General features: G+C 40.6%; 1 protein-coding gene across 3 annotated transcripts in view; it reads right to left on the bottom strand.

The window, feature by feature from the left end:
- GRIA3 (glutamate ionotropic receptor AMPA type subunit 3) overlaps positions 1 to 23,618 on the bottom strand; it is a 146,055-nt gene that overhangs the window by 55,312 nt on the left and 67,125 nt on the right. For all 3 annotated transcript variants that reach the window (XR_008974322.1, XM_057425122.1, XM_057425121.1), the window contains exons 5-7: positions 7,873 to 7,926; positions 6,201 to 6,362; positions 2,472 to 2,639 (exon numbers count right to left, since the gene is read on the bottom strand). Coding sequence is in view for 2 of the 3 variants with exons in the window: in XM_057425122.1 (XP_057281105.1) it covers positions 2,472 to 2,639; positions 6,201 to 6,362; positions 7,873 to 7,926 (384 nt within the window). In the remaining variant the exon portion in view is untranslated. The remainder of the gene's footprint in view (positions 1 to 2,471; positions 2,640 to 6,200; positions 6,363 to 7,872; positions 7,927 to 23,618) is intronic.

The following is a 23,618-nucleotide window of genomic DNA, read 5'->3' as shown; positions in this document are numbered from 1 at the left end:
ATTACCTACTCACATGAATCATCTTAACAGGAAGTATGAAGTACTTTGTTTCAAAGAAAAAAAATCTTCCTTGGTTCCCTGTATGAAAGGGTGAGATATTTCCATTTATCACTTATCAACACTGACAAGCTGTCATCTCAGGCAGAAGGGGTAACAGTCTGAAACTTCAGGAGGGGTAAATTAGCTTTAATATTTAGCAAAATGCCGTAGAAATTACAGGAAGAGGTGATGGAAGTCTAGTCAAAGGAAGCTCTTCAGGACTGGTGACTGATCTGCTATTTATGGTTTAGAAGTGGTGCAATCAAACTCGTTACGGTAGACAAGGCTACATAAAACCAGCCAAAATTCCTTGGACCCCATATTATCCAGTGAGCCAAAGTCAGACTGACACATAAGAAGCATGATTTTTTTAATCAGTAAGTGGGTTTGAACCTTTCTTAAGATAGTTTTATATCATTTCAGGGGTCTGGAAGAGCATGTCAGTTATTCCTGTCTCCAGGAAGCTAGAGAGGTGAATGGGACTTTGAAAGCCAAATTTGCCCGAGAGGTTTCATCAGCTGTGGACAGAGTAAATGAATTTGCAGCCAGATGTGAGTTGCTGTGCCTGCTTTTTGGCGCCTGCTGGAAGCTGCCTGGCTACCTCAGCACAGCAGTCTCAGCACAGCTTGTTAGGCTGGCTTCACCCCGACGTGTACTGAGACACGAGCATTGTGCACTTGACACCTTTTGACTTCAACTATAATTTATTTCTATTTTTGGTGGGGAAACTCAGCACTTTCCAAAACGTGGCTGCACCAAGGCAGGAAAGCTCACCAGGACTCAGAATGCTTCTGGCAGGAGCCTGTGGAGGCAAGCACAAATGGAGTGACAATTTATAACTGCCCAGATCTGCTCAGGTAAATGGTCTGCTGCCGTTCTGATGTCTTAGAATCAAGTGTTCAAGAATCAAAGAGTGTTCAAGGCTGGAGGGACGCAGACTCAGGTAATGCCCATTTCCCTTTTGCCAGGGGGATGACTTAGAGTGTGGCACTGAACCTTCTGCTGGCACAGGGCATTCCAAGGATGTCTTGGAAAAAATACTCTCATCTGAGTTGTAGCTACAGAGTGGAGAGGAAGCGCTGTTAAATAAAAGAGTTTTTCTCCAGCAAAGATTCAAGATCATTACCTGAATACAGGGAGAGTGTGATGGACAGGAGGAGGTCTGGAAGGCAGTGTGGAATGATTGATCTGAGGTAGCACTTGTAGAGGTGTTGGTTTTCTTTGTTGACAAGAACACCTCATGTCTCATTTGGAGGAGTTCTATGTTTTGCTTGTAATTAAATTCAAATGGACAGTACAAATTCTTTAACTATTGTGAAGGTTGAATTTAATTAGCATTAGGGAATGTGTAGTTAAGGCATTTGTTAGGAAGTGACATAACTGCATAAAAAGAGCTTTGGCAACGTGAGACCGAACTATCTCAGTCTTACGAGTGATATAATCTGACTATAACCTTCTATAACACATCATAGCCTTCTGATATAATCCTTCCAATTTGGTAATTGAGAAGAAGCAGTAATTAAGCTAAGTGTTTGAAGGCTGACCTAGGATTTGTTTATACCTAACATGGCCTTAATTCTGATATAACTCACTGCAGTTCTATGCGTGCATTAATATAATCTATTCTAACAGGTTTCTTTTCGAGTTATTTGAGCCAGATCAAAAGCAGAACATATTCTCATCTCTTATATCTACAGAAATGTTATCCAATTTTTTCTGTTGCTTTAACACACATAGCAGTCTAAGAAGAGTTAAAAACCAACAAAATCAGAGACATAAGTGAGGTAGAATCCCATGCAATAACTAGTGTTAGGGATAAAAATAGGTCATGCAGAAGGTAATCAGGCTGAGTGCAAAGTTATGCCAGGAAACAGAACTGGTTTGAGGCTAAACTGTGTCAAGGTTCAGCCTGGTGCTGAAAGCCAGCAGTATTGCTATGACCAACAACATTTTTTCCACTGCTTTAAACCAATCTGAGTTGGCTTTCCACTAGCTAATTATCAACACCTCATACATGCGCTTAAGTCCATAAATACAGGTATCCCAGTCTAGTTCTGTTAGTCAGATTTGCAGGCTCAGCCTGACTTTAAGAAACCCTTAATACATGTTTGTTTGCAAAATGGCTCATGCTCACTCTGATGGGAAGCTTGGGTTTTACAGTGGAGTCACACTGTAGGTGCCCTGGTGGAGACAATTGGGCAGATGCTGCACTGGTGCCAGAGGGATGTGATTTTGGCCAGTTTTGAGATCTAACTTGGTTTTTGAGTGTATCTTATACATCGTTTGTCATTAAGATTTTTCTTTCCGTCTTCTTTTTCCTTAGGAGCTGCAGGTGTTTGTGTGAGTACATGGAGAAGGATGCAGTTCAGTCCCAGCAGAATTGCTGCTGTTGTGGAATATAAACATTCATTAGCCGGTGTGTTTGCCCTTACCATTTTCAGTGCTCTTTCTATGTCAATTCCTTGGCTCCACGGTACTGCAGGGTTAGCCAGGCAGTCTCCAGCGCTACCTCTCCTGGAAACATCCACACGCTGTCTTCGGAGATAACGGAAAGCCTCTGCTATGACTAGGACTGCATCATGGGTCAGTGCAGATGTATACTAAAATTGATGCAAATAAAATATGGTCACAAACTGCAACCTTAGTACTGCCCAGGTTTATCAGGCCTAGTCCTTCTCTTTGTTAAAATACTCTTAGAGGAATCATGCTTGCAAGCCCTTTTTCTTGCTCTCTGTCCTGCCACAGATATTTTATGTAGCTTATCGACTCCATCTATTTCAATTAACACAGTAAAAATACTTTCATTTTGGATAGCATCTAGCAGCAAAATAACAAAGCCAGTTTATAGTTGTATAAAGTTTAAATTTAATTGGAAGCAAGTTTATCTAAGTGATGTCACTACCAAAGTCTGCAATTCCATGCTGGCCCATACTGCTACCAATAGCAAAGAAGAGCTCATACTGGTTTTTGTTTGGAGCGTTTTTTTTTAACAAGACTGCCAAGAGAGTTTTGAATTGAAGTTAACATAAATCATTTCTGTTTGGACCACAGTCCTGATCAGGTAGCATCTGTGGTAAAGAATAGATCAGATTACTTTTCACAGAAGACAGCTATACAAGCAAGTACTCACAAAACACACTTTAGGCATTACATCCCCTTGGGAATTCCCCATCTGCCTTCTCTGAGGAGGGTGGTAAGATTTGTGTAGCAGCAACTCTTCAACAGAACCCCTCAGACTCCTTAACTACTTGTCCATGTTACTGTCAACTTCAGCCATTGCTTGTTGTATGTGTCTAGCGACACCTCCCAATTGCAAAAATTTACCTATGAAGCGACATGGAGGTGGGTTTTTCTCCACATTTATGTGTTTGCTGAAAGTTCTTCCCTCCTACAGTGGACCAGGCTCTGCATATGACATCTTTGGTTTTCACCGGCATTACAGCACACCAGGATACCGTTTCAACACGTACATACTGAGAGCAATTGAACATGCTCAGTTTGTAAGACCAGATTTCAAACCCCCTATAACTGACCTTCTGTATCGCCACAGCGTTTGTAAGAGAATGCAGAGAAGAAAAAAAGAATATAAGGGGTATCTGCATGTGCTGGTGTGGCTGCCCTTCCCTTGGCTGTCTCTTTGATACCATAATGCTCCTGGCTCCTGATGAACCTTATGCTGGAGTTAGTGCCAGAAGATACTGCGTGAATTAGAAAGGCGGAAATCCAGGTTTCAACTTCATTCTCTTTGTGGATAAGACTTATCAAATTCAGCAGAAGTTAATGCTATCCTGTAGAGCAGAGTAGTACAATTGGTGTTCTGTATTTCTTTAAAATGTGTATTATCTTATTGCAAACTCTTGCCTTAGGAAATCTGCACAGAACGAGGTGTGTCTGCATGCACACATCAAGAGAACCACATCTGATAAAAAAAGAGTGCAAAGGTAGGACTGTGAAGAAGGTTTTACAGCAGACATTCTTACATAGTTTTAAATGACAGCAGTTACTGAGTGTGGATCCTGCTCTGACTGTATCACCCTGCTCTGACTGTACTTAAGCACAGGCACTTTTTTGATCCTGCCCATCTTTACCTCTTTCTGTGATGCTTGGCAATGATCATCCTCTCCTCTTCTAGTAAGTTAACAAAGGTTATATGTCAGATTCCACACAATATAGAATCAGGCCATAATTTTAAGGTATTTGTTCTTGTATTAGAAAAATCTTGTAATAGCTGTCCAATCTAGCACTACATAAAACTTACACGCTGATAATTTTTTTCAGTAGACTGCGTCAATTGTCAGTAACCTTAATGCAGTCTTTTCCAAGTCATGCCAAGAGAGCTATCTAATTTTGTACTTTATTTGAATTCTACTTATAAATGCATGAACATGCAAAGAGAAGAAAGAGAGAGAGAAGGGAAAGGCTGATAAAATAAGGAATAAATTAAACATCAGGGCTTTAATCTCTAGGCAATTTTATTTCCTAATCAAAAATATTGTACCTCAATTTTTAAATATGCTTTTTGTCTGATTGACAAATACTCTGCACGTTTCTGTAATGAGTGGTACATTCGTGGAAACATAATGTAATCTTTGTGTTTGTACCATATACTTAAAATTGTTTTCTAAGGGTAGAAAATAATTTTTTCCTCAAGGTAAATTGCTTTTAAGTGGAATAAAATCTTCCTAGGTTACCTTTATATATTTCAGAGCTTTTAAGATCAGTATGATACTTATCTTCACTTCTGCATCACTGCTAGAAAGGTTTAGAAAGCAGGCTTAGGTCCTAATCAACAGGGAACAATACACTAATCCGAGCACTGTGGGCCTCTGTTTGCCTTTCTCTGCTTCCTCTGAAATGCCAGCAAGGCTGTGGGTTGGTGTGGGATTAAGATAATTCTCCTCCCCCACAGAAATTACTTGCTCTCAGGGAATGGAAACGTATGCCTCTGAATGGCATCGGCCTCTGGCAGCAGAACCTCATAACCAGGTCCTATTCTGTCTGTAGTCCAACACAGTGCTACCACCTACCCCTGGTATGCCCCCCACCATGCATCAGACTGGACTAGACTTTTCCTTCCTAGCTAGCATTTTATTCTTCCCTGACCTTTGTCTCACTAAAATCAAGACATTACTCCAGTTTGTCAGAGTAATTTTGAATTCCAAATCCAGTCATCAATTTGCACGAGTCCTTCCCAAATCAAGAAGGAAAGACATGAACTGTCTCATCACAGCCATGGTTCTTCAACAGGTTTGGCTTCCCTGAGACAGTTAGTATATATGATGTGGAGAACTGGACTTCTAAGAGTGACAGAATTCAAGGTCCTCTCATCCACCACCAGCCCCAGGTTCTATTCACCTATGCATATTGATGAAAAAGAACAGGCCTCATCAAAAGAGGAAGAAAGAATGTAATAGAAATATTAATAATATGCGGTGGTCCTAGAAGATTTAATGATTTCCATCACTGGAAGAGTACCCTCGATTCATGTCTCGATATGACAGTGAATAGTGTCCCCCTCTACTATAGAGATGCTTAGGCAGAAAAATACCTGGGAGAGATATTAACAGGTCTCCCAATAACAGGAGCCTTCACTTCACCCAGACTGTAACAGTTTTTGTGAACTTGTGACTTTCATTCAAAAAAATCAGGACAATTTTATTGGTTTGAGATAAAATATCCAGAGTGTTTAAGTAACGGACAGTAGTGTAAAATATGGGGTTACATTATGAGGGCAACTGTCAGCAGTGCCTAGGAGGTGGCAGCGGCTTCTCAGTGAATCCAATTTTGCACATGAAATTCTCTATTAGTGTTAAAATGGCCTAGTAACCCACAGTTTGCATCCAGAAGCTAACTTAGCTAGTCGCCACCCCCCAAGACTAACTTAAGAAGTTCAAGTTAGAAGTTTTTACATCCACTACACAACAACAGGATTTGCAAGACCAAGCCTTTGCCCCTGAGGAAATCCCACCACACTGGGCACTCCTGTCCAACTAACAGCCTCTGCCTCTTTCTCTCTTCTGGAAGTACAGTGAATTTTGCAATGTATTCTAATGAAGTGTCTGTACCATACACATGCAGGCATCTGGGGTTAAAAAACTTCAAATAATTGTTAAAAGCAACTTGTACAATCATCATCATCACTGTCAGGGTAAAATAAATACCTTTAATGGTGAGTTTTTGGCTTCAGGGAATTCCCTTTCGTCGAGCCTCACCCAGCGTTGTAGAAACTGTTGAACTATCGGGTTTTCATTATTAACAATCTGGAATCCAGTAACATTGGCACCTCCATGCATTACTCTCTCCAGAACAATGTCTGTGAAACCCTGGGAGGACACATGCAGAAAACAAGAATCATTGTCATCCCAATCCCCTTTTCCTAGGCTCAATTTTACCTGCTACAAGCGTAGCACAAAAGAAACATTAATTTCCCTCTTGCTAGATGAAAATATTCTACCTAGAAGACAATTATTATCGTAATTGGGAGTGTGATAGTGGCGTAGAATAGAATTTAAAATGTCAACCTGTTCAGACCTTTGTAATAGAAAACTGCCCTGTTGTGCGGTGGCAATGCTGTACGCAATATCCACTGGTCAGAAAGAAGAAAGTGGAGAAACTTGAAGTACTATTTACACTCTTCTCTTCATCATGGTGAAAGGTCCAAGACCTCAATCCCTTTTATACAGCGAAGTGCACATGAAGATTCAGTGCTTGGAGCAGAATACCACTCAACACCCATACTGTTCTGTGGAGGCAGAGCACATGCCTCTTGTGAGGCAGCTCTCCATCACAGCATTACTTAGCGTTTTACTTGCAAATATAAGGGATGATTCTCTGCCACTCTGTTGTTATTTATACCTGAAGCAGTAAATTGGTGTCTTTTTGATTAGTGTGACTTGATTGCAGTCATGTTTATCTGAACGTCAATGGTTACACATGCTAAAAGGCAACCTAGAATAAGAACCCCTGTATTTCTATGCATACACTCATCAGTAAGATCATGATGGGTTCTTATAATGCAAAATGACTCATCTTAAAGTCATACAGTCAAAATGATACATCTTAAAGTCACATAAATAAGGCTATTTTAAAAATTGTCTTTTCTGCTTTAATCACACCAAAACATGGATACAGAGAATCTGCTAGCAAATGGGATTTCTAACTTGAAAGTGAGAATTTTGGAGGAACATTTTTCCACTCACACAGAACGCAAGAATTAGACTTGCTCCAGGATCAATTTCAATACAACCCTTTATCTAAGGAACTCTAGCAGATGGAGTTTCAAAGACATCATACACATCTCTAAAAGTCAATTCCAGAATCCAGAAGAAGCTCTAATACAGACAAAAATGTACTGTCTTGTGCTGGTAGGTCAACACATGCACAGGCGCAGCCCTACACTTTGAAATACAAAAGAACAGCTAAACAACCTGCCTGGTTTACTTGATGGAACTGTTCTAATTTGCAGCCTTTAATCACTTATTTTATACACAAATATGCTACAGTTATTTTTTGTGGAGTGCTTAAATTTCAAATACGTTACGTAGATGATTTGATTTATCAAGCGTTGGTTATGAGGATACAGATCAGTGGAAAACATAATTAAATTATTATTTTAAAATTAGTAGACGATATGAGATTCTTAGACAAAAGAAAGGCCATAATGGGGTACAAATTACTATAACCTACCAGTTCTAGTATTTACTGCAGTAATTTCTCAAAAACCAAGAACTCACCCATGCATTTCCTCTTTTGCTGATTAAAGTTGCCACAACCTGAACAGAATATGTTACCCTTTAAAATTTAGCTATGCTTGTAATGAAGACAAGTTCTTACCAGATTAGCTAACATGTAGTGATAGCCTCTAGAATGTTTGCCGAGGATTACAACCTGTGTGAAGAAAAAAAATTACAAATTATTCAGTTGTAAGAAGCAGATTCTTAAGTAGCGAAAAAACAGCCAGAGAATGCAAATTTTGATAATCCTCTATGCCCAATCCACGGGCTGCACGAGAGTAACAGATCTGTGGCTTTACAGACACAATGTCTTTAAAACACATGGGCAGAGTATGAAGAAGAATAACCCACAGTGCTGAGAAGACTCTGCTCGTGGAGATGACCTTACCTGGCAAACTCACCCTTGCAATGGCAGTGTCTCCCCTGCCGACTAGGTTACTTTTAGTTATCAGTTCAACTATTTCTGCTCTGAAATAAGTCATGAATGCTCCATCCCTGGCAGTGTTCAAGGCCAGGCTGGACAGAGCCTTGGGTGACATAGTTTAGTGTGAGATGTCCCTGCCCATGGCAGGGCGTTGGAACTGGATGATCTTAAGGTCCTTTCCAACCCTAACTAGTCTATGATTCTGTAACACTATACCTACCAGCTCAGTAAACCCCTGTTTACTTTGCTCCTTGTTTGTGGAGTGTATGAGAGGAGAGGTGGATGACAGCCCAGACACTCACTGTGTTTATGAAAGTGCACCAGTACAGTGGGGCTCGGTAGGCTCCAGGTCATACAGGGGGTTTCCTGCCATGAGAATCCTGGTCAAGCCTTGTCATACATGAATGCTTGAAGTTAAATTCCTAAAATTATAAGCAGTGACCTTTACTGCCTTTTGACAGCTTTCAAAAGGTCTGAAAATGTGTTGCTTCCAGAACATCTAAACAGACACATCTGACCTTACAGGTTTCATCAAAATTTTTACCAAGTGTGTGTTGCACATTCTCCTAAATCAACATCTCCTGCCCTCCCTGCCCTCATGTGGGCACTTCCGTGAAAATGGAGTGATTAAATGGAATCTTTAAGACACAACAAAGCAGCAGGATGAACTGAGCAGCTGGATTCTGTGGGGGGAACAGGGAAGAGTGGAGGCAGAACCACCTGGCAAACCTGAATTCTGCCATCCTGTGTGTTTGCCCCCATTCCAGTAATGGTGTGCTTTATCAGAAAGCAGGAAAAAACCCACACCTCCCATGCCTATGCAGCTGGCTGCTGGCTCACCAGCAATACCCCTTGTGCAAAATCATGCTACTGCATTTAGCACTATTCCCTTGCCTTCAGACAATAACGTCAGTAACATTCATCCAGTCCCACAGCCATCAGCTCGAAAGATGTCCAGCAGTAAGACTTTAAATTAATAATTGTGGTGATTACGCATGTGTCAAGACAGAATCAAACCTACTTAGACTTACTGGGCTAAACTAGCAGTCAAAAATAGCAAACATAATGCTGGTGATACAAGCGCATCACTGACTATATCCTAGGAGCAGCTCAACTGAACAGATGACGCTTTTTGATGGAGAATCATCTGAAAAAAAACCCCACACCATACTAATGTCCTTCTTCACGGTCACAGATAAACACTCCAAATGCCATACTCTTCAGAGACAGCTTTTCAACATGACCACTTAAGTTTTTGCTAAAAACAGGTGACACTTGAGTCATTGACTTTATACATGCTGCTGAGCCTGTTAAAGATCTTGATTATATTATTTAGTTCCCAACTGCCTCTTTGGGTTGTCTTGTCCTTAACAGATGCCATTTCTTTTAAATTCACATTTAATTCTGCAGAAATTTGCATACTTCCAGCAGTCTGGAAAGAAATTGCTGTTCAGGTCCTCTTGAGAACTGTATGTACACTCTGTTGGTAGAAAGCATCTGCTTTCCTACACTCACATTTGTTTTCTATGGAAATGTGCAGGCTCCCTTCAGATCATCTGGTACACATGCTATTTGCATACTGAATTCTCTATACCTTCTAATTTCACCTTAAAGGCAGTGATCTACTTTTAAAAGGTTAGAGACAAAGAATATAAAAACAATAGTCTTTGTCCTTTTAACCTTATAGAAATGTGTTTGTTTAAGAGGAAGAATACCATGACAGATGAAGTCAGAGCCTGTAAGAAAAACATAGATGGAGCTGCTACAGCCATCAGGAGCAATACTGCAAACAGGAAGTGCAGGACTCATTAGTATAGATCAGACCCAACTTGCATCTCATCTGTTGTCATGTCTCCAGAATGACCAGAAATAATTCTGTTTAGCCCCTTACAGAGGTCCAATGCACTATAGTCAAGCTTTAATTCACAAAGCATCTTTCAGAAATGACCTGCCAGTATATTTCTACTCACAAAATCAACCACGTAAGTTCATAAGTATTTAACTGGATCTTAACATTATTAAAATTCACTACACATGCTGTCCTAAATTTTAACAAGTACAGCTTTCCTCCTCCCTCACTGTCCACCCTCTACCAACTGTCCAATATCCTGAATGGAGCGGCTGAATTAGCGAGCCCAGCAGACACAATCACAAACATCAGTGTTACTCCTAGAGAAGTGAAGGGATGGATAAAGTTTTTTTTATGAAGAAGAAAAACAGGAGTATAAAAAATAAATCTCATCAACTGCTGATATATCATGAAGCTTACACAGAAAGTGGGATATGAATAGTGATGGTGAATAGAAAGCCAGGATTACAGGACAAGGATTTCACAGGGCTACATGTCTTTGGTACGTTTCTTTTCCAAGACTTAATAATGCTTTCACCTTGACTGAAAGAAAAGCTTATAAGATTTTACACTGAATAAAGGAGGAGGGAAAAAATGGCTGGAAACTATCATGAATAATTCAGACTTCTGATCCCACATAATTCTTGCCTTGTAGATAAAAAGATCATAATGTCAGGTTTGATATAGAATCAAATAAGGTTTGTATTTTTAATTAACTCTTCCGATATTTCCAATTAATTAAGAGAAAATCTAGGGAGAACATAATTACAACGTATGTGGTTTTAAAATAGAAGTAAAATCTGCTGGCTAGCACCAGGCTTACTGGAAGTACAGACCTATATGCCAGATTTGAGAGATTAAGTCAGCATTGCCAATTTTAGTGTTTCATTTGCCTGAGGAAGTTATTTTTTGAATGAAAGCATAAAGACATCTTGGTTTCCACTGCATCAGTCATCATGATAATAAACAGGCAGCTACAATTTTTTGCCTTAGCTTTTGCGTTTTTCTTACAGTTTCCGAAGATAGCATTATAGAGATTAACTGGCTAATATTAAATTGGCATAGAGCATTGTGAGATTTCTAAAGCAATTCTCTCATGATGTAGTTCAAAGGCTACATAACACCTAAGCAGAAGGACGGTGAAGAGGAAGCAAAATAACTTTAATACTAACCTCACCATTACTCCATTATCTTTTGACTTACTCCCTATTCAGATTACAACTACAGCAAGTAGCAACTACATGGATCTGGGTGTTTTTGCCATACAAATTCAATGTTGGAGTTAAGGGTGAACGGGACATTACAAGGAGACTGGTGAACTCTTAGATGAAAGTCAAGGCAAGGAAGCTGTTTTAAATGGTAGCAATGGAGACAAACCTGAGGATTTTACTGGGATGTTCTTCCAAGGACTTGATAAGGAACTAGAATGGTAAGAACAGAGTGTGTAGGTGAACAGTAGCAACACACCAGAGGCAAGGAAAGAATGGGTTAATGAAAGACAAGACTCTGTGGGCTCAAAAGAAATCAAGCGATGGAAAAACAGTGCAAGTTTGTCAGGTGTGACAGAGTAGTCATATTTTACCTTAAAAATCTCAATGGTTTGTCTCTGAGTCATAAAAGGGAAAGATAATTTTTCTTTCATGGACGGAGAAGATCACAGAACAGGGGAGGTTGGCAGGGGACTCTAGAGATTGTCTACTCCAATTCCCTAGCTCAAAGCACGGACAGCTAAAGCAGGCTGCTCAGGACTGTGTCCACTCAGGTTTTGAATATTCTCAAAGAAAGAGATTCCACAAGCTCTCTGGGGAGCCTGTTTCAGTGTCTGACCACACTCACAGCAAAAATGATGTTCCTTACATGTAAACAGGATTTCCTGCATTTCAGTCTGTGCTCTCACCTCATCTTGTCACCGGCCACCACTGAGACTGACAGTGAGACTCTGAGAGGAGTCTCGCCCCATCTTTTTCATTCCTTCCCATCAGATATATGCAGACATTACTGATACCCCCCATGAGCTTTCTCTGTTCCAGGCTATTTAACCCAAGTTCTTTCAGCCTTTCCTTGTATGTCAGATGCTCCAGTCCCTTAATTGTCATGGGGGCCCTTGCTCCAGGATGCCTAGTCTTTCCGATATCAGTGAGCCCAGAATTTTACACAGCACTTCAGATGCAGCCTCACCAGTGCTGAGTAGAGGGTAAGAATCACCTCTATTGACCTGCTGACCATGTTAATCTCTGCAGCTCAGGATGCTGTTGGCCTTCTTGCTGTGAGAGTGCAGTACTGGCTTGCGCTCAATTTGTATGCCAGGACCCCAAGATCCTGCTCTGCAGAGCTGCTTTACAGCCAGGAAGCCTCTATCCACTCCATACTGGTTATTCTAAAGTACAGGGCTTTGCATTTCCCTTTGCTGAACTTCATGAGGTTCCTCTCTGTTCACTTCACCAACCTGCAAAAGTATTACAGCACAAGCTCCTGGTGTATGAAACGCTCCGCCTAATTTGGTATCTGCAAACTTGCTGAGAGTGCATTCCATCCCACAACCTTCAGATCATTAATAGAGAGGTTAAACAGTATTAGCCCAGTACCCTTAGGGTACTCCAAATAGTAACTAGCCTCCAGCTGGCCTTTGTGCTGCTGATCACAACCCTCTAAGCCCAGCAGTTCAGTCAGTTTTAAATCCACCTTACTGCCTGTGTGGGCTTTGATTTTAAAGAGTCATTGGAAAACACAAGCTAAGGGGATATGCTTGCACTCTCACCTAGGGAAGTAGCTGTCATGATTTTGGCAGCAGTGAAAAGAAAAATACCATGTCCATTTAATACTTGTGAAGCTTATCTTCCCTTCATTTGAATCCATTGCCATCTGGTCTGTTTAGTCCATTTAGTCAGTTATTTATCATCCTTTATTTACAAATGAAGAAAGAAGGAAAAAGAGATCATGAAAGTACAGATTACCTCCTCTGCAGCTCAAAACCCTGACATTTTATGAGTCCATTAGATCTTTCCATAACATAAAATACTGATGCTGACAGACAGTATTGCCACAAGGAAGGGCTAAAGATTTTTACTGATTTTTTCATACCTGACAAGCGGCAGAAGTATGCCACTTAAATGAAATGACAGGCAAAGATCTGACCTGCTATAATGTGTCTTTCCATTTCAACCATACCTGGGAACAATAAGGCAGTTTAACTCTAGAACTCTTCTTTCCCACATTTTAAAAGACAGCAAGAAGAAAAGATTTCCTGTAAAGTCAGAGTAAAAAAGGATTTTGTGGTATTTGTCGAGGTTATTCATGCATTAATTTGGGTTCCACTTTTGGAAAAAGCCCACATTAACTTCAAGAATTTCTACTGATTTTTAAGTATACACATATATTTCTGAGCAGCGTCTTTATGACTTGCTATACAAATACAGCTATGACACTGTTACCTTCAGTGTCATAAGTGTGCAAGTGCCAGAAGTGATGGCATGATTTTTTTCTTTCAGGAGCAAACAAGTAGAATAGACAACTGGACTCAGGTCTAAAGAAATTTCAACAGCATTGTCAGGATGAGCTGTCAGTGTGGGTTGCACATCAAGGACAGCAACTGTCTGGCAAACTTGAACTGTTGTGGAGCACACTGTCTTCTCTCCTGGGTATCAGGTCAGGTATTTCATAGATTCTACCCCTATTGATCTCCTTTCTGTTCTAAGGATGGAGTTACTTAAAGCTTATCTCAGATCTGAGCAGCTCCTACCTGATATTGGGTTGAATGATTGAAAAGTTGTGCCCTGTGATGCAACATGCTATTGGACCAGTGTTACCAGCTAATTTGGTCTTCAGGGCCCACTTAAGAAGGCAGAGGAACAGAGTATTAGGGTGAGAATCCTACCAGTTCAGGAAAACAAAAAGTCAAGGCTCAAAAAGTTGTTGGCAGTATGTCAGCAAGGATGTCTAGCTTCTCTTGAGTGGCATCTGCAATGCACTACATCTCAGCTCTGTTTCTACCACTCAAGAGAACGAGAAACTGAAGCAGCTCTTCAGTTGGAAAGCAGCATCCTCTCCCTGGCCTTCCTCCTATTCCTGTAGACCTTTGCTGCAGTGGGGGAGCTCCCCATGGGGCTTGCAGCCACCACACTTCAGTTCTCTGGGATCAGTGCGCTGTCAACAGCAATGCAGTTACCTTCCACAGTGTTACCATGTGAGCAAAGGTGTAATGGCATTTTGACAGCCATACACAATCATTCCTCCCTAGGTTTACTTTGCACAGGTCACCCCCCTTGTCATGTAAATTTTCCAGATAGGGAGGATAAACAGGGGGAGAACAGTAAATAAAAGCTCTCCTGAAATGCGAATAGGATTTTCCTCATCTAACCAGATGCCACAGCAAGATACCTTGTAACTACAGCAGATCCATTTTACAGTGAGTCTGCAGAGCCCACTCCCCTGTTTTCCAACTCAGACACATGCTCCTCCAGAAAGAGAGTTCCCTTTCAGGATTATAAACACAAGACAAGGCTCAATCTTTCCTCAGTGAAATATATAAAATGTAGCTTTTTTGGTGTCATGATTTTATCTCTATCTATCACACCAACAACACCAGCACCAACATAGGTGGTTCCAAAAGAACTGAAATCCTGTGGTGGCAAAAGACATTCCACAGCTAGTAGTGGTCTGCCACAGCCAAATATGTGACACTTTTCCTGCCTTTAATTCCATGGAAATAAAGCCATTTCCACATTCAGCAGAAGCAGCTTCCCTCATTCAAAGGGTAAAACCCTCATGATTGTAATTGTAGTGCAAACCCAGGGAAGGCGATTTATTTCTTCACTTAGTACTAATGGGATGGGAATCTGGTCACCAGAGATTGTGATGCTGTAAAATATGCAGTAAACAATGATTTCATTTATATGAAGGATGAGTAGTATATTACATTTGAGTTAAATGAAGAATGTATTAAATACTAAAATGAAGATTCCACACACGTACTATTCGTTGTTGGTAAAAATAACTGCGTACATAGATGAGATTAATTCACCCACCATTTCAGAGGTCTCATGTCCTTTAGGGAATGTCAGGAATCCATACATACAGTTTCAATTGCTGCATTTGTTATTTTTGTGCATTATATGTACCGAAGAACTCTACTTCTATGCCACCTTATATATTTATGACTACACCTCATAACTAGAATCCTACTTTCCTCTACAGCACAGTATCAAGATCATTTGTTTAGAATTATAAAACATTCTTCAGACAGCTTTTGACTTTTCCTCAATGTATCCCTCATGGGAGATAATCTCTTAGAGAACAGGAGTCTCCTTGAAGGAGACAAAAAAACGCATGGTGGAAGCAGGGACCTGAGATGCCTCTGGAGTATATTATTAAAGTTCTTTCCTCTCTGTCCCCTCTTGTACCCTTCTCTCCTTTGCCTCTCTCCTTTATGACAGTCACATCAATAGTGAAATTTTACTTTTAGGCCATCTCCAGATAGATGATGGTTATGCAGGTTAGTCCTTGGAGGGTAATCAAATGCAACGTCTGAAAGCTGTATTGTACTTCATTCTCCCTCCATATGGCTAAACTTTCTTTTCCCATAACTAATGTGACATTTGCAGATTGAAGACTGCGAAGCGGAATACACATTTAATGTGTGCATGAAAGGTTACTCTAGAAATTACTTAAAAAAAAATTACAAGCTGCAACATAGGTTCTGAGGGCATGACACTTCCTCCCAATTTCCTTCAGAGCGATGACAAAGTTTTTCTGTGCCCTGAAACTATTTTGCCAAATTGTTTTCCCTTGCTGTGACTTAGCAATATTGTCAGATTACCTAATCTGTTGGCACAGTTATTGTTAAAGGACATATTCTGCTGCAAAACATCAGACCCTAGAGAACACTGAGATGAAGAGCTTTATGATCCCTCTTAACTGACATTCATAATCACAATTATTTACTCTTTAAGCCAAACACAGTTCACTAAATGAACTTTATATCAAAATCTCTTCTTTGTTTAGACAGATGAGAACAGAGTTATATGACTCAGGACTGCGCCTCTCTTCACAAGTCATGTCCTTCAATACAAAGACCTTCATGTGAAAATCAATCAAATCTTATGCTGCCCTTAATCACTTGAAGCTATTTCACGAAAACCACAATCAGATATGGGGGGTTTTACAATCACAGCAAATTCTTTGTAGCATATGAAAGGGATACTCAAAATCGCCAAGACTTTGCCCCTTATTTTGCCAAGATACTCGCAAGAAAAAATACCTGTTCCCATAGAGCTTCCTTGAAGAGATGTGTTGTAGATACTTTTAACTAGTGAATATTTCAGCTTCTTGAGTGAGATTAATAAAGTAATAATCCAGTGGTGTTATGGAGGAATTTTCGCAGTTGTATTTACAGGAAGTAAATGATTTCATTAAATGTGTTACTATGTAGCGGTGATTTCACACATAGGGCATTTTAGGCAGAAGATTATATTTTAATTGTCTACACAGCTCTAGTATATTCTTTGAGAACTTCCTCCCTTGAAAAATATTCACAACGGAGCGATTTTACATCCAAGGCTATTTCAAGAGGTTCCAGTACTTTCTCAAGCCCCTGTGAAATCTTTTAAGTTCAAAACTCACCTGAAATTTCATACAGAGACTTCAGATCTCACAGAAACAACCAAAAACCCAAATGTGTACAGGAAATTTTGAATCACAGTAAACTGTGTGTGTTGAGTACCAGAACTGCTTTAATTCAACACTGACAAACCACACTACAGTACTCTCTTCATTGGTTTCATCTTCTAAGTCTACTGGTTCAGTGTTCTGGCTTCCTCCCTCTTTCTTGACTATTAACACTTTCAGGTCAGATACTACCAGAAGGCCAGCAACCACGACATCAAGGGATTTGGGTTATGTTCTCCGATCTGACACAAATTGTTGGTACGGTGTTCAAAAATTATTTGGGTCTGAAGCTTTTTGATGCACTGCTGTCATTAAAGCTTGAATAACTTCTTTGAAGAGAACTGATTTGGTAATTTGGGACTTTGCAACTTTAGTTTCTCCACATGGATCTTCCAAAGAGTACAGGGAAACTGAAATTTGTATTAGCCGATAGAAAAGGTACACAGAGAAAGATCTTCGCTGTATTCTGTCTTGCAATGGCTTCTGATAAAGTCTATAGTATTCACCTATTTTGCATTTGATCCCACCAAGGTCCACTCTTGCTCATTTGTCAAGGCCCTCTGGAAATATATCTTCTGCTACGTAAGCCTCAATTCACCACCTTTGAGCAGAGATATGAGGTATTGCTAACCCGAGAGCAAATAGGCACCATTGCTATCTCTGCTCTGATATTCTAGAGAGCCCAAGAGAACAGGAATTTATGTTAACTGCTCAGGTGGCTAAGCTTCTTGGTAACTATCGCATGTGTTTTCACTGACATAGAAACACCTTTTCAAAAGACACCAGTATTTCTTAGTCAATTCTTCTTAGCTCAGAAACTTGCACCTTGTTAGAGTTGACTGCCTTTCCCTAGCAACATTCATTGTTAAATTTCCTTCAATCTACAATGCCTCCAGCTCCTATCCCATATAACATGGTCTTATCACAGTAACATCCTCATTTCCAACTTCACATATGCTCTCTTTACTTATGCTGCCTCCTTGCTTCTTGGCAGCTGTGGATCCTCCCATTGTAGACCTACAAGTCTACATCAGGTATAGCAAAAACAGCACTATCAATGCCATCTTCCAAATTAGCATCCTTCACTAAGTTTCACAACAGTTAAAGTCATTTTCACAAAAACTGTTAATAATAGTAATCTTACATTTATTCTTGGTTTTCCAAACCTTCTACAGCAAGCACATATGCTTCAGCACTGTCATGCAGCTTGAAGTTATATCCACATCACTAACAAGCAGTTCCTTAGTGACCTTTGCATCATTTGCCTAATCCTTGTGACACAGGAGATGACATATAACTGTCCCTTTTGGTTTTCAATACCATGAAACTGTATATTGCACATTCCTAAGAGTATGCTCTAGGAATCACAGGCAAACATAAAACATGCTCATTTCTTCTTTTCATACCTCACAGGGTAAATTAAACTCTTTCAGTCTTACCTGCTCAAAATAAAAAAGCATGCATATCCAGTAGGGGAGGAGAGAAAGAAATTAGGTAAACTGAGGCACAGGGTTTTCATTTTAAAAATACACACATTTTCCATTTTCTCCATATCTCCCATCAGCAGGTCAGAGTAAAATCCCACTATTATTCCCTGGAATTGAACAAGAGTCCTTGGAAACAGAATTCTGCTTATATAAACCATTACAGCATGTCAGGATCACTTCAAACTATTATTTGGATATAACCCAGAAGTGTCGCAGTAATTCAGTCCCAATGCTCACATGAGAATCTTTTGGAAGGGGTTTTGTACTGCAGAGCACTGCCTTCAAGCAGACCAAAAAATACTGAATAGGAGCCATTCTTTTTTTTTTTCCCCCTTTTGAGCGTTTCCTTTCCTTTTTAAGTGCTCTATGAAATTAAGGGGAAAAAAAAAAAAATCAGTGCAAACGCCTCTAGAAAAATTGAGGTTACTTTTTCTTATATATTTTTTTATTATAAATGAAATTTTACTGTGCCTAGAATTGCATTCAATTTGCTCTTTTCAATGCTTTGAAGGAGTTTGAAAGGTTTATTCTGCTTCACTATAAACAGCACTCTGCAATATTCCCTGTATAACTTGGTGCATAAACCATGAACTGAAAAAGATTACAAATAGCTAATTTATTTTTACTAGACTTAGTCTATGCAGCAGGGGAGGCCATTTTACTCATATGAGGTAATAAAGTTACAGCAATATTTTTCTTTTCTGATGCTTTACATGCGTTCTCCCAGGACAGAAGATACTCAGGGTATTTTTAAGGGTCTATGTGTACTGTCAATAATTTTATTCACTACACGTTTTGGAAGAACGAGCTTCCAGTGGTACATACACCATTATACCTACACACACATATCCATGGTGTGACACAAATTAATTTAGTAACATGGGCTGTTTTAAAGCCTGGAAGCATTAACTTCCTTTAAAACTGTTATGCTGGTTTCCATCTTACTGGTTCAATACTGTGGGCAGAGTTTGCGTTGAGGTTTAGTTGATAACTTACAGGACCTAATTCTTTATAAATTTAGCCCAAGCTGTCTCTGGTACCTTTAATCTGCTCTACAGAGGCCAGCAGAATTGCAACGGAATGCAGGCAAGCGGGTTGGAACAAGATGATCTTGAAGGTCCCTTACAACCTAAATCCTTCTATGATTCTACAATTCTATGAAGGTGGGATAAGAGATTGGCATAATGTATAAATGTGTAATTACAAACAGAGTGTGATTTGGACTGGGGTGGTATTTTGCCATATTATGGCCTGCTCCAAAACCATCTGTAGCCAGAACAAAGGCACTGTACCTCTGGATCATATCTAGGGACCTCATATGTAGGTACTTCCCCCTGCAAGGCTGTAGCTGTCAGCTGCTAATGTCTTACTACTGCCCTGCCACATCTGGGCTAGAAAAGCCCAGTGGGGTGGTCCCCTCTCCAAAAATCTTGCTATTTGAACTGCAGTGCAACAGTGCTCTATGAAATGCACTTGGGAACACCTTGGCTTATGAGGGGTCCTGAAAAGCATCAGTGGTTCTCTTCCTTCCCCAGACCTGTGATTCGTACCGCACCAAAGCCACTAATCCTGGTTTAGTCATCTGTGAAAAAAGACATACGCTCTTGTGTGGCTTTTCTTTTACTGAGTTAGGAATTCTTCCCTTGTAAGTGAACTTATGAGATAGCAGAACTATCATGCTGTCTCTGGTGATGTACAACGCCTGTTTGCACAGTGGTATTGTGCTATTACTATTCATTTTGATAGTGTGTTTCCTTCCTCTCCCTGCAGTTGGTTCATCTGAATTGTTGCCAAGATGGTTGCCTTGGAAACTAATTAAGGAAAGCCTTTGGTTAGAAGCAGAGTTTCAAGCATTAAACTATTTGAGAGACAGATGCAGAAATTAAGGTAATGTCTGCTAGGATGAAAGGGTTTATCTTTTATATAGAGAAGAAAGAACCACATTAACTGCTAGGACTGTAACAAAGCAACTTCTATACAACACTGATTTTTAAAACCTGGAAGAGATGTGTGTGAGTGAGGGAGTTTAAAATCAGCCACAGGCTTAGAAGAGGTGACAAAGATTCCCAGAGCTGATAGGGATGGGGAAACAGACAAATACAGTGGGACAAAAGCCTCAAGAGATCACACATTGAGCAAATTCTAGCCAGCTCGCCCTTTCCCTCAAATATTCTGTACCTTTAAAAGACTTCTGAATGTTGTCTTTGAAAAACACCAGTACAGCTAATGAAGGACCAAATCCTCTCCCACCGTCCAGGTACGGCATGAGAAGCATCAGTGTACATCAAATGCAGGAGCAAGAGGCTATCACAAATGGTGGCCCTCAGGCTCAACTTTTGACCTGACACTGTCAGTAAGGACAATTAGTGCCAGCTGCAGAAGCAGCTCATATGACTTGGACACAGGGTAAATAATGAGTGGGACCCTCACAGGGCTTTCTAAGGGCAAAGACACACACAAAACTTCAGCTCACTGAAAAGATGCAAAGAAGGGCCAACTCCACAGCAAATTGTGTTTTTGCAGCTACCCAGTAACTGAAGTTCAAGGCAAATACAATCTCTCTGTGAGCACAGGGGCATCAATTTAAATATTGTCTCCAGGATAATGGTCGACTTTATACTTGCAACAGTTTAGAGAAAAGATTTTGGCTCTTTTTTCATTTAATGGCAATGCAGAGGTTGCCATATAAATACGCCTGTAACTGTATAAAAAGCGTACTACAAATGTGGTAAAAACTCGAAAAATACTAAAAGCAGATGCATGTGTGTGCATTGGTGTGTGCATTATAGCTCAGGAATTACCACAGAACATAAAATGAGTAATTACTACTATCACAGAAAAATAAAACCTCTAACGGTGACTTCAGATTCATACACCTCTAGCACAGGAAACCAGAGTCGCTTGGCAGCAGCCTACTACATACACTGTAGAACTGCTGAAATGCTCTGGATGTGAAGGGAACAAGTGACCTTTCATTCTGCTTTAGATCCTGGTTTCAATAATACTCATGGGCACCTAATGAAGAAGTGTCCTAAATTTTAAGTTTCTAGTTCACTGGAAATGTACAAATGAACTGTACCAGTTTCTGAGTGACATTACGCAACATTTATATACCCAATACTCTTTTAGAGCTTCGACTCTGCACAGCTCCACACACAGGATAAAATAAGCGTGTGATACGGCAGTGTCCCTGAGCCCTGGAAAACACAGTAAGGGCACACTGCCCTGGAGGCTGTGCCCATGCAGGGCAGTACCTTCAGAGGACATGGCATCACTGGAGTTCATAAGCAAAGCAGAAGCTGAAGCTACACATAAGCTCTGCTCCTCCTTCAAGTGTCCCACTGCATTTATAGGCAGCTGCTATATTTTTAATTGCGACAAAGAACACAGGCAAACCCACTCCAGACTGTTCATAATGGAACACATAAGCCAGGAAGCTTACAGGAAAGCAGTATTGATTTTTTCACTTACATTTTTCCTTCTTGTTGCTTTTAATGACTACTAGTCAACCAAATACTGCAGTTTTGCATTTATACTTATGGCACTCTGTCGTGGTTTAAACCCAGTCAGGTAACTCGTTTGCTCGCTTCCCCCCCTTTCTTGCCCTCCCCCTGCTCCCGGAGGGACGGAGAGGAGAATCGAAAAGAATGCAACTCCCACGGGTTGTGATAAGAACAGTTTAGTAACTAAGGTATAACACAAATCACTACTGCTACCACCAATGATAATAATGATAAAGGAAATAACAAGGGAAGAGAATACAACACCTCAGCACCAGCCGACCGATAACTCGCCCCCCCAGCCCGACCAAGCACCGACCGATACCTCCTCCAACCCTGCAGTCTCCCAGCCCTTCTGGCTAACTCCCAGTTACATCCTGGGCATGACGTGCTGTGGTCTGGAATAGCTCTTTGGTCAGTTTGGGTCAGGTGTCCTGTCTCTGCTTCCTCCTGGCTTCCCCTCCCCCCTGGCAGAGCATGAGGCTCACAAAGTCCTTGGCCAAACCAAAACATCAGTGTTATCAGCTCTGTTCCCAGGCCAAAAGTCAAAACACAGCACTGCATCAGCTACCAAGAAGGGGAAAAATGACTGCTACTGCTGAACCCAGGACACACTCCAAATGTGAAAGTTGTTGAGCTGTGAGCTCACTCCCCTGAGATCTGAACAGTTCTGCAGAGGGATGTAGCTGCAGCTGCACTGAAAACCTTGATGGCAGACCATCTTCCTAATCTCAACATTTCAGACTCAAGGGTCAGTGCTCACACTGGACAGAGTTTGAACAATCAGATTACCCTTCTTAATCCTATGGATGCTTTACCTGAAGTCTCTGACAATTTGACTCACTGTAAAACTTTAGGGACTGCATTCTTGACTGTAATGCTGCTTCTGCTTCGTGAGATGCCTCCGCTCAAAACAGATATTGCCTTGGAGCCTAACCTTTATGACTATGTTTGGAGATACTGTCCTTTTGACAAAAACATACAGACTGGGGAAAAACAGGTCTTTTGTTAAGTTTCACCATTTTGATCCTGAATGGAGTTTCTTCCTCCTTATTTTCTCTCAGGAGATTTTCTTCTAAATGGACATAAAGCCACTCTAGTCTGAAATACAACTTGTTATCTTGGGAATAAGAAAAACATATTTCTTAAATCAAGGACATGTCTCTAAATACATGGTTGAACAAGCTAAAGCCTACTGTTAGCTCTCAGTAGAAAATGTTCTGTTTATAAGAACAAAATTTTATATCTATCTGTGAAGAAATACTGGAATATTTTAGCATCAAGGGAAAAGAAGTGTGGGGAACTTATGAATTTTGCATGACATAAGTGTTGCTATCTGTATGCTTGAAAGGCCACTAGATGATTAAATCGGCCATAGTTTTGTTGCGCAAGGAGGGATAAGGATCCACATGCTCAGTGGTTATAGAACTATAGGGCAAATGAATAAACAGATGGTAACTTACAGAATGGATATTAATCTCTCTGCTTCCCCATACTCTGCAGCTGAAGAGACAGGGCCAGAGGTAATTTGGGCAGGGTATCCACCTCTAGGACACAATGTAGGGCTCATCACAAGATTCTCTGGAAGCGAAATGAAACCAGATGTGCTGCCGACTGAAACCTGGCACAAAACAGGCAACCCACACAGAGTAGGAGCTGAGGTGTCCTCTCTCCCCTTCCTTACACCTACATACTGGGGGAGACAGCTGGGAGGGAACCCTTCCTGGGTATCAGCCAGCCCTGAGAAGAAAAATACTTCATATGACAAGTTTCAGATCCTGGAAACATAGGGACATACAGATGTGCCAGATGCTAAAGGCATATGGAATACTCAAGGTCACTGACTTGCATATCTGTATGTCGCTGGAGGAAGGTACAGAATATTCCAGCAGGATCTGGAGGCTCTGAAAAAAATCCTCAGAT

The sequence above is a fragment of the Pezoporus wallicus genome, unplaced genomic scaffold, assembly GCF_028554395.1.
Source record: "Pezoporus wallicus isolate ANWC-B61680 ecotype Strahan unplaced genomic scaffold, APGP_CSIRO_Pwel_v1 scaffold_6445, whole genome shotgun sequence".
NCBI classification, from domain to species: domain Eukaryota; kingdom Metazoa; phylum Chordata; class Aves; order Psittaciformes; family Psittacidae; genus Pezoporus; species Pezoporus wallicus.
This window is presented reverse-complemented; position numbering and strand designations above follow the sequence as displayed.